General features: G+C 43.9%; 1 protein-coding gene across 1 annotated transcript; it reads right to left on the reverse strand.

Moving 5' to 3' along the window:
* Nucleotides 1-1,520: 1,520 nt before the first annotated feature.
* SPRR5 (small proline rich protein 5) lies at nucleotides 1,521-2,252 on the reverse strand (the record flags this gene model as incomplete). The annotated part of the gene is given in 2 exon segments (XM_082451133.1): nucleotides 1,521-1,970; nucleotides 1,974-2,252. Coding segments are annotated over 2 exon segments (390 nt in total). The 3' UTR covers nucleotides 1,521-1,859.
* Nucleotides 2,253-11,616: the final 9,364 nt, after the last annotated feature.

The raw sequence follows: 11,616 nt of genomic DNA on the forward strand, positions 1-11,616 counted from the left end.
CTGGCACTCGCAGCATTGGCTGCTGCTCTACGCAGTCCTGGAACGCACTCTTGCTTACTTACACACATCCCACTCTCCTTCCATTCTGATCCCCCCTGCTCCCGGTGTTCCTCCTGGACAGACATTTTCTGGGAGCCCCGTGGTGGGTGCCATGATGATACACATGGCCACGTTCTCCTTCCTCCCTCAACAGCCCTAAGTGTTTTCTCTGTTTCTCCTCTGAATTCTGAGAGCAGGAATGAGGTGTTTGTGGCTTCCAAGTCATCTACAAATAAGACGTCTTCCGGTCAAACTGGTTTTTGTCCTCCTGAGAGTCTGAGCTTGTTTTTTTTACGGGTATTAAACCAAGAGTCCTGGAGCCTTGTTTGTGAGTTTGTGCTTCCACAGCACCCATCACATTCTAAACAAAGGGAGAAGTAGGTACTTACCAAGGATGCAATGATGCGTTGCTGTTTGGGATGGATGGATTGATGATGGATAAACAGGTAGATGGATGGAGCCTCTCTGAAGGGCATGAACAGAGATGCTGGAATAAGAAGAGACCAGCCAACCATGGAAGCAATGCTAAAACTTCTGTCTTTAGCTTATTCTGAATTCTACATGCTCTGCGATCTATGTTGGGGATAATTCACACATTTACTTTTTGTATTGTTTCTTTCTGGCTCCTTTGGGTGCTTCTGCGGATTGTCAGTTATTCCCTTGTAGCTCAGAAACATGAAACGGGAGGCAGGTATACGAAAAGAGATGCAAATACATCAATTTTGGGACTTTTTATGAGAGAAGGATTCGGTGAAAAGGTTTGAGTGTAGTGGATATAATAGACAGAAGTAGTTTGGCTTACCTGTGGTCCTGAATTTTCAGGTTACCCTAATACCCCAAGAATTTAGGGAATGGAAAGTAAGAGGGCAGTGAGAGAAAAATAGCCCAGGAGAAACCCCAAGCTGGAGAATCAATGGGTGCTATGACTTTAAAAATTATTGACAGTGGATATGTGTGTGTGATGGATGTATGATTTTTACATAGACTGTCTCCTACATACACATTTAGTTAGCTTGAATAAAATCTCGTCTTTACTTTTACCAATGGGAGTGTTTTTCAGGCCCGATCCTCAATTCATTTTGGCCCACATGCCCTTGGAGTATTCTCTGAATTTCCATTTATTTGCCTCTACTCTACTCTTTAGCTCCTGGCTGGGTTTCCCTTCCTCTTTCTGGACCTCCGTTTTTGAGATGGGCATCATCTCCCCTGTGCCCAATTGCTGTTATCATTTTCCAGGGATGTGGAGATGTGTCTCCATGTGGCTGAAGTGCCCATATGTCCTCCTCACCCTGGCAGGACCATGGAAAATGTCCTTCAGCTCAGAAGTGCATCTCCCCATGCCTTCTCCTCTACGTGCACCCACATGCCCAGCCTTCCTAGGGCTCTTGTTTATGCAGCAGGATACAAACTCTGCAGGAGTTAACAACTGTAAGATGACGAAATAATCAAACCAACACATTCATACCAGTGGAATTGTGTTTAATTGTTTGAAAAACTGGAGCAGAGACGAAGTTTGCTAGGAAAACGTGGTCGGCCACGCTGCTTAAGTTTCCAAGCAGCCAACAGGGCAAAGTATACAAGTCAGCAAAGGAGATTAGACGGTTTAGAAACAGATCCTTTTCGAAGTGGAAATTGCAGCTGCTAATTAATAAGAAATGTTGATCCAGGAAGCTCCCATCCTGCTGCTGCCTTTTCCACAAGTGTGGCTGCTTCCAGAAGCTGGGGGTGAGTGGTGCTGACAGCTGGCTGTCTGAGACAGGGGAGTGGGCTTCATGTTCTCTGTTCTGCAGGGAGCTTGGCCTCTGGCCTATGCCTGGGGTTTACTTCTGCTTGGACTTCTGGCACTGCTGCGGGGGTGGGCACTTTGGGACAGAGGGCTCCTTGCCCTTGGGTGGAGGCTGGCAAGGCTGCTTGGTGTGCTGAGGTGGAGTTTAGAACTGCTTTGGTGAGGGGCAGCAGTACTTTGCTGGGGGGCAGAAGTACTGGGGAGGGGGACAGTACTGCTGAGGTGGGGGGCAGCAATACTTTGGTAGTGGGCAGCATTGCTGGGGTGCGGGGAAGCAATACTTTGGTGGGGGGCAGCAATACTTTGGTGCGGGGCAGCAATATTTTGGTGGGGGGCAGCAATACTTTGGTGGGGGGCAGCATTGCTGGGATGGAGGGCAGCAATACTTTGGTAGCGGGCAGCACAGCTTCTGCTGTTGATGATACATTCTGGTCTGGATGTGCACTGCAAGGGGAAAGACACACAAGTGAGCAAGTCTGGAGCCTTAGAGACGCTCCACCCAGGAGAACCTCCTGCCTCGTTCAAAACTGTCCCATTTCAAACTTGGCCTGCTGCCTTCACTGATTCAATGTGTGTGTGTGTGCAATGAGGTGCGACAGTATAAATTGTAGCTGCAGTTTGTAAGCCATTGAAAGGTTTTAATTGAGACAGTAAAGAAATACGGAAGGAAGGAAGGAAAGAAGGAAGAGAGGAAAAAAGGGAGAAAGGAGAAGAGAAATGGAGAGGGATAGAGAAAAACAAAGACGTAAAAAGGGAGAGAGAGACAGAGAGTGAGAGGAGAGAGAAGGAAAGAGTAAGAAGGAAGGACAGGGGTAATGAGAACAAAAAGTAATATCATGCCAGAGCAGATACTGTGGAATTTAGAACATGACTTTCTTGGACCTGAGTCCTGTCTCAAAAATTAACCAGCTGTGTGACTTTGAGCAAGTTACTTAACTTCTCTGTACTCTTCTTAAAGTTGTTGTAAGGATCAAATGAGCATATATAACTCCACACAAACACATGTAAATACACAGGTAAGTATGAGTGTAAAGATATATGTATGTGTGTGCTCACGTGGTCACACACACACACACACACATGACAACCAAAACATGTTGAGTACTCTTGAGAAGATTTCGACTTTTTAAATAAATTTCTAACAATTTTAACAGATCATCTTAACCACTCTCTAAGAGAATTCATAAAAAAGAGGCATCTAGAGACAAAAGGACCGTTTAGATCGATTCTAAATTCTAGGTGAGAAAGCAAATCTTAGAGAGGGAAGTCATGGTTCCCCAGGAACTGAGCACACCAGTGTAGAACACCGGTCCCCGACTCCCAGAGAAGGACCTGGCCACTGTACCACCTCCTCTTCTCCTTGCTGCTCTGAGCTCCCTGGGCCTCTGCCGCCTGCTCCCTGAGGAGCTCTCCTGTCTCCCTGCATGGGCCTTGCCCTTCAGAGCAGCCCTGCCCCAGAGTTGGTGCCACCCTCTCCTAAGCAGCCCCGCTCAGCTCCTGGCCACGCACAGCAGCGCCGCCACACAAGCCAGCAGGAGCCTCAACACCAGACTCTGTGCACACCCTGGACCCCCATCTCAGCCCCCGCCCCACACACTTCAGATGTTGACTTGCAGCCCAAGAGAGGTGGGTCCCAAATGGTACGGAGGAGACAGATGCCCACAGAAGGCCTTTCTTTGGGACCAACCACCAAGTGCTCCAGCCCCAGCTGCCCGCAGAGTTTGGGACCAGGTAGAGCCAGGCTTCCAGGAGAGGCATTCCTTTGCCCAACTTACCTTAGTTCACCAGGGGCTGGAACGTGGAGATGCTGAGGCTTTGGGGATGCTCTGAGACTGCACACCTTTTATACATCCCATATGCCTCTTGGAAGCCATGAGGTGGCCTACGATTGGGGCATGCTTGGCCCTAGTCACAATAGGATGCATCTGCCCTTCCTCAAACTTAAGGTTTTACTCATATCCTGGGCTGGCAAACTCTTTCTTGGTTTGATGGCGCTTTGGGATGACAGTGCCTTCACTCTGGCCCTGGCCCCATTTCCGCGTCATTTTACGAGCCCTGGCTTCCCCGGGTTTCCAAACCCACTCATGATGTTTACTCTAGAACCTTGACATCTGGGATGGTGCTAAGCAAGCATTCAGGACACTCCTGGGTGTGGGGTGGGTGATGAGGGTAGTGTTCCCGGATATTCCCGTTGGTGGGGGAAGTGGTGGGCGGCACCGGGTACCCAGAGAACCTTGTTTTAAGAAAATCGACTACTGCGGGATGAGTGGCTCTCTGGGAGACCCATTAAACTCAGTAAAGTGCTGACCTTGACTTAACATTGACTCAGAGCCACATTCAGCCTGAACTGGATAGAAAACAGGTCAAGCCACTATGATGTTTCACCTGTTGTAGTATAAGCAAAAAATGGGTGCTGCAGCCTTGTCTCCTGCCTCTTAGTGAGCAAACCATTAGGCTTCATTCAACGAAACTGGGTGTTTACGGTAGACAGTACATATCTCTCTACATGTGTATAAGTCACCAGACTCCAGGGTTCCCAGCGAAATGATTATCATAAGGTGGAGAGGCTGCGGAGCTAAGAAACTTGGACCTGTCATGAGCTGCTGGACGAGTCACCTGGGCTGGCTCCTGGATTTTGAGATCCCAGGGCTTGAGGCCTGATTTTCCTTCCTCTTCTGGTTCAAGATTCCAGAAAGAAGAGGGATGACACAGGGTATATACTTGGATGAAAATGATGTAACAGCATCCGAGAAAGGATGAAGCATATCTTTAAAATATCCCCAAGGAATATGCAGACTGGGGCTCTGACTTTTACCAGTTGGGTGACATTGGTCACTATCATCTTTGAGTCCCACTTTCCTCATCTGCTAAAGAGGATAACACCGTTCTTTTTTTTATGGGAGTTCCTTTAATTTTAAATATAGCAGTGTATACATGTCAATCCAAACTCCCAATTTATCCCTCCCCCCTACCCTTCCCATCTGATAACCATAAGTTCACTCTCTAAGTTTGTGAGTCTGTTTATGTTTTGTAACTAAGTTCATTTGTATCTTACTTTTTAGATTCCACATGTAAGCAATATCATATGACATTTGTCTTTCTCTGTCTGACTTACTTCACTTAACATGATATTATCCAGGTCCATCCTTTTTACTGCAAATTGCATTATTTCTTTCTTTTTTTATGGCTGAGTAATATTCCATTGTATATATGTACCACATCTTCTTTATCAATTCATCTTTCTTGGACTTTTAGGTTGCTTCCCTGTCTTGGTTATTGTAAATAGTGCTGCAGTGAACATTGGGGTGCATGTTTCCTTTTGAACCATGGTTTTCTCTGGATATATGCCCAAATATTGGATTGCTGGATCATATGGTAGCTCTATTTTTACTTTTTTAGGAACCTCCATACAGTTCTCAGTAGTGGCTGTGCTTATTTACATTGCCCCTAGCAGTGTAAGAGGGTTCCCTTTTCTCCACAGCCTCTCCAGCATTTATTGTTTGCAGATTTTTGATGATGGCCATTCTGGCTAGTGTGAGGTGATACTTCATTGCAGTTTTGATTTGCATTTCTCTAATAATTAGTGATTTTAAGCATCTTTTCATGTGCCCCTTTGGCCATTTGTATGCCTTCTTTGGAGAAATGTCTCTTTGGGTTTTCTGCCCATTTTTTGATTGAGTCGTTGGTTTCCTTTTTTTGATATTGAGCTGCATGAGTTGTTTGCACAATATATTTTGGAGACTAATCCCCTGTTGGTTGCCTCATTTGCAAATATTTTCTCCCATTCTGTAGGTTGTCCTTTCATTTGTTTATGATTTCCTTTGCTGTGCAAACCTTTTGAGTTTAATTAGGTCCAGTTTGTTTATTTTTGTTTTTATTTCCATTACTCTAGGAGGCGGATCAAAAAAAATCTTGCTGCAATTTATATCAGAGTGTGTTCTGCCTATATTTTCCTCTAAGAATTTTATAGTATCCAGTCTTACATTTAGGTCTTTAATCCAGCTTGATTACATTTTATTTAATGCATTTTATTTTTGTGTATGGTGTTAAAGAATGTTCTAATTTCATTTTTTTACATGTAGCTATCCAGTTTTCCCATTACTATTTATTTAAGAGACTGGTTTTCCTCCATTTTGTAGTCTTTCCTCCTTTGTCATAGATTAATTGGCATAGGTGTGTGGCTTTACTTCTGGGGTTTCTATCCTGTTCCATTGATCTATATTTCTGTTTTGTGCCAGTACCATACTGTTTTTATGACTGTAGCTTTGTAGTATAGTCTGAAGTCAGGGAGTCTGCACATCTGTAGTAAAGATTGTAATGGGCAACATACATAAAGTATGTGCCTAGTGTTTGGTGCAAAATGAGTGCTCAACAAATTTTGGGTGCTCCATGGAGTCAGGCTATGAAGACTAGGGCAAAGCACTTTCAAAAGTAGGGAGTAGGTCATTTCTACATTTGAAGACAAGTAGTGGCACTTGTTATCAGTGTCCTCAGACCTTGACTGACAGAAATGGAAATAGGCAAGGTAGTCCTGAGGATGGACAGGATGACATTTTTCTCTCAGACCTGGAATTTAGCCATAGCTCTGCTGAAAGCCTTACAATATCTGTAGATCTTGTGAATTCACACTGCAGCATGAGAAGACAGGCTTGGAAATCAATGGTCTCTCCCCTGGGACTCACCAGAAGGGCAGGCTGTGCATGGGCTCAACACTGAGGCAGACCCAGAGGAACCCAGGCCTTCCTGGGAGAAGAATCCCTTTCACGTGGTGTCACTCTGACAGAAACAACCCTGATAGCCTTGGAGAGGGATTTCAGCTCAGGTCCCTAGTAGCAGAGAAGAAAGGCCATGTGGGGTAGCTGTCCTGGGACACTAATTCATCAAGAAGTAGTGAGCTCACACAATGCACCGGACACTGGGAACGGTGGTCAGCAAGAAGGGCCAGACCTTAGCTGTTCCCTAAACTGCTTGACATCCTCTTCTCCACCTACTCCTTCCAAAGCTGTAGATACTTTTCAATGGTTTGGCTTGGATTAGCAGAACTCAAACCCAGCTGTTGTATTAGCAATACCTGCATAACTAGAGAAAATATGAACATCAGCAGATCCATGAGTTTTGGGTGTTACATCCTGTCAATCTTCTGGCCTAAGCCCTCACTACCCAGAACAGATTTTTTGGGGGTGGAATCTGCTATCTCAAGCATGCATTATGTAGTATTGCTTCTACCACCAGAGGACAGAAGAAACAGGTACTCTAGAAGCCACAGGCACAACTAAACCCTTATCCTGGGCATTGGGACTGGTATTGTTCCCTGACTTTCATTAGCATCACTCTTTCTCTTTCTCCAAGCCTCTGTCTCTCATGTACACACACACACACACACCCACACACACACACAGACACTCACATACACACACATGAGTCTCTCCCATACTGAAGCAGTAAGTGTTTGTGGGGGCATAATGCCAATTCTCGGTAAAGGTGATTGGATGGGAGGTGGCATTTTCTACCAATTTCCAAAACACATGTACATACTCCCTACCTACCATTGATCCATGTCTAGCAGGCATATGACCCTGCTTCCTTTGTATGGCTCCCATACCCTAAGACTCCATATGGTTCTTGAGAACATTTTTCCCTTTTAGGTTTCCCTTGCTGTTCGTATCATCTTCATTTTACTTGCATGAACATGAATATTTTGGTGAGGTATTGGGGATGAGAGGAAGGAGGTGGATGCTGGACCTTACTCCCCCAGATGTCTCTGTCTTGCAAATAGACAACTTCTAGCTTGATTTATAGCTCTAGGCACTTGGTAGCACATTCTACCTGAGAAAGACCAGGACCTAGCTGCATAGAAGGTGAAGGGGCTGAGTTTGTAGGGATCTAGTCAGTCATCAAATGCACAGGAAGCAGACACCATGCCTAGTATTCTGGAGTCTGGGGAACTGAGTGACACACAGGCCCAGCCTTCAAGGAGCAGATGATCTTCCTGGGGAGGTAAAGCCAACCCAATGTGACAGAGGCACTAGATCTGGGAGGCAAACACCATGAATCAGGACCTAAGGGATGATATGGACCAAGGTAGGCACAGGACTCAGAGGAGTGGTCACCCCTCTGGGCTGGGTCAGTGTTGACAGCGAAGCATCAGGGCAGGCAGGAAAAGCTCCTTGACAGGGGACTCCTTCAGGGCAGAAACACTGACTTCATCTCTGTATCCTGGTACCTAACAAAGGTTCTGGCTCAGATTCAGAGCTAAATACATTTCTGTGAAACGAATGAGGACATTCCAGGAAAGGGAATATAGACTGAGAAAACATGTGAAGGTGGGGAGATGCTATGTGTGTTGGGGGGAAAAAAGAGACCAACCTGGCTGGAATGGATGGTCAGTTCTAGTGAGCCGTGGGCAGTGGAGGTGGGACCAGACCCCAAGGAAAGCAGAGCAGCCAGGAGAGCTAAAAAGCTGAAGCCAGGAGAGCTGAAATTGCAGGGCAGAAGGCACAATCAGGAGGCCTAGGCTTTGATTCTAAATACTGCAGAGGTGCCCCTTTATCACACGCCATACATTAAAAAAAGATTCTAAAAAAAAAAAAAAAAAAAATATTCTATTGGTTAGCTTAGAGAGGCAGATAGGCATTGGCTTATAGTCCGAAGGCCTGAGTACATTTCTGGCTCTCACAATAATTAACTGTGTGCTTTTGGACAACTGGCTTTCCCACTCTGGGGCTCAAATTTTCTACTCTGTAGAACATGATAATTCCTAAGGCCCTTTCCAGGTGTAAGCACAGTGTGATTTTCCCATAGCGAATGGGAGCCAAAGGAGAGACATGACTAAAAATGTGTTTTTGGAGACCAGTGTGGCCGTAGTGCACACAGTGAGGTGGAAGTAGGGGTGAAGTGGGAGAGATGGAGGTGGGGGACCCGACCTAATGTGGCAGTGATAGGAGTGGAAAGGGGGAGACAGGTTTAAGAATGTTTTTGAATTAAGAACACACAGGACTGGAGGACTAAGAGGATGGAAGGAGAGGAAGGGAGGAGTCAGGGGAACCCTTCTGATTCTATGTGACAAAAAGGGGAGTGCAGAGATTAGCGCTGGGAGGAGGGAAAAGGAAGACAAGATGCCTGTTCATACACGCTGTGTCTGGTACAGCAGGACCCCCCAGGGAGTTGCGATTACCATACACTGTATACATACTGCTGCATATCATATGCGTGCTGTATATAAACAGTGTGTATACACTATTATATATTGTATATACATTGTATAAAGTGTGCATATGTTGCTGTGTATTGTATATACACTGTATATAAACTGTGTATACACTGTTGTATATTGTATATACTCTGTATATAAACAGTGTGTATATATTGCTGTATATTGTATGTACACTGTGTATAAATGGTATGTATACACTGCTGTGTATGGTATACTGTATCTAAACATCGAGTACACACTGCTGTGAATTGTATGTGCACTGTATAGAAACAGCATGTATACACTGCTGTATATGTACTGTATATAAACACAAAGTACACACTGCTGGGCAGCAGTAGAGAGGGAGTGGTGAGGGAATGGAAGGAGAGAGATTTCACCTATTGAGTGCCAGGTTTGTGCTGAGCACTTAGAAAGAAACACGAAAAGCAAAACAAGGAAGTTCTAGGTCCCAGAAGTCCCATCCTCCTTCCTGGTAGCAGGGCTTGGTCAGGGAACAGGAAAGCATTCTAGACTAGCAGGTTCCAGGGCTGGAAGGAGCCCAAGAATCAGACAAAATGCTCCCAATTTGTGGTTCAAGGACTGTGTCAACACTTGATGACACTCTCAACAAGCCACTGAGAAATGAGAAATGTTACTATATTTTGTAGAGGTTAGTATACGGTTGTTGACTTTTATTTCTTTGGAAGGTCTTCTTTTTTGTTTGCTTTTTGAGACTATACTCTTTCCAGAGTTGTTGGTTTTAATATTACCTTTATATATTGAAGTGATGGCAATCATAAAAGGCCTTTGCCCTTACTTGGAAAATAAAATGTTGGCCCTCTTTACTGAATGCAGTTTTAAAAAAATATAATTTTAGTTTTAAGTGAAATCCAAAAGCTTTGGTATCATTAATGTGGGTCCATCCAGTCTTTTTTTTGTTGGCTTGCTTTTTTTTTTCTTCTTCTTTTTTATTTTATTGAAGTGTAGTTGATTTACAATGTCATGTTAGTTTCAGGTATACAGCACAGTGATTCAGAAATATATATATATACTTTTTCAGATTCTTTACCCTTATAGGTTCTTACAAAATATGGAGTATAGTTCCCTGTGCTATACAGTAGTTCTTTGATGGTTATCTAGTTTATATATAGTAGTGTGCATGCATTAATCCCAAACTCCTAATTAATCTCTCCTCCCCCCTTTCCCCTTTGGTAACCATAAGTTTGGTTTTCTATGTCTGTGGGTCTATTTCTGTTTTGTATCTTTTTTTTTAAGATTCCACATATAAGGGATATCATATGATATTTGTCTTTTTCTGGTTTACTTCACTAATCTCTAGGTCCATCCATGTTGCTGTAAATGGCATTTTTCATTCTTTTTTATGGAGGAGTAATATTCCACTGTATAAATATACCACATCTTCTTTATCCATTCATCTGTTGATGGACATTTAGGTTACTTCATGTCTTGGTATTATAAATAGTGCTGCAATGAACCTTGGGGTGCATGTATCTTTTCAACTTATGATTTTCTCCAGATATATGCCCAGGAGTGGGACTGCAGGATCATATGGTAACTCTATTTTTAGTTTTTTAAGGAACCTCCAGACTATTCTCCATAGTGGCTGTACCCATTTACATTCCTACCAACAGTGCAAGAGGGTTCCTTTTTCTCCACACTCTCTTCAGCTTTTATTATTTATAAATTTTTTGATGATGGTCATTTGGACCTGTGTGAGGTGATACCTCATTGTAATTTTGATTTCCATTTCTCTAATAATTAGTGATGTTGAGCATCTTTTCATGTGCCTGTTGGCCACCTGTATGTCTTCTTTGGCAAAATGTCTATTTAAGTCTTCCGCCCATTTTTTTATTGGGTTGTTTGTTTTTTTGATATTGAGCTGTATGAGCTGTTTATATATTTTGGAAATTAATCCCTTGTGGTTGCTTCTTTTAAAAATATTTTCTCCAATTCTGTAGGTTGCCTTTTCCTTTTGTTTATGGTTCCCTTTGCTGTTCAAAAGCTTTAGAGTTTAATTAGGTCCCATTTGTTTATTTCTGTTTTTATTTCCATTACTCTAGGAAATGGATCAAAAAAGATATTCCTGCAGTTTATGTCAGAGAGTGTTCTACTTATGTTTTACTCTAGGAGTTTTATAGTACAGTTTTATAGTTACACCATCCAGTCTTATCATGAACAAATATGGAAAAAGTGAGGTAGACAAGGGAAGTGACTTATGTGGTATCACAGCTTATAAAACGACAGAAACAGGACTTGAACTCTGGGTACCTGACCAAAACCCAGCCAAACTGAATGAAAAACAACCAACCAAACAAAGAAAACAGGACTTTGGCTGATGTCAGAATCTTAGGAAATTCTCCTCCTGTCCTGTCTGCCCCACCCTCCCCCACCCTGCATCACCTAAAAGCCAGGCCTTTGCAGTGATGGCAGGACCAGGCTTGTGCAGCACCCACACCCCACGCTTCTCCCAGACTCTCCCGGTCATGGTGTGAGGCTCTGGCTTGCCCTTCTTGGCCTGCCCCTCTCCTTGGGAGACACGCTGTGGCCTGCACTGTGACCTCATTAGAATGGAACCTCT

The sequence above is a fragment of the Balaenoptera physalus genome (assembly GCF_965194825.1).
Source record: "Balaenoptera physalus genome assembly, chromosome: 1".
Classification (NCBI taxonomy): domain Eukaryota; kingdom Metazoa; phylum Chordata; class Mammalia; order Artiodactyla; family Balaenopteridae; genus Balaenoptera; species Balaenoptera physalus.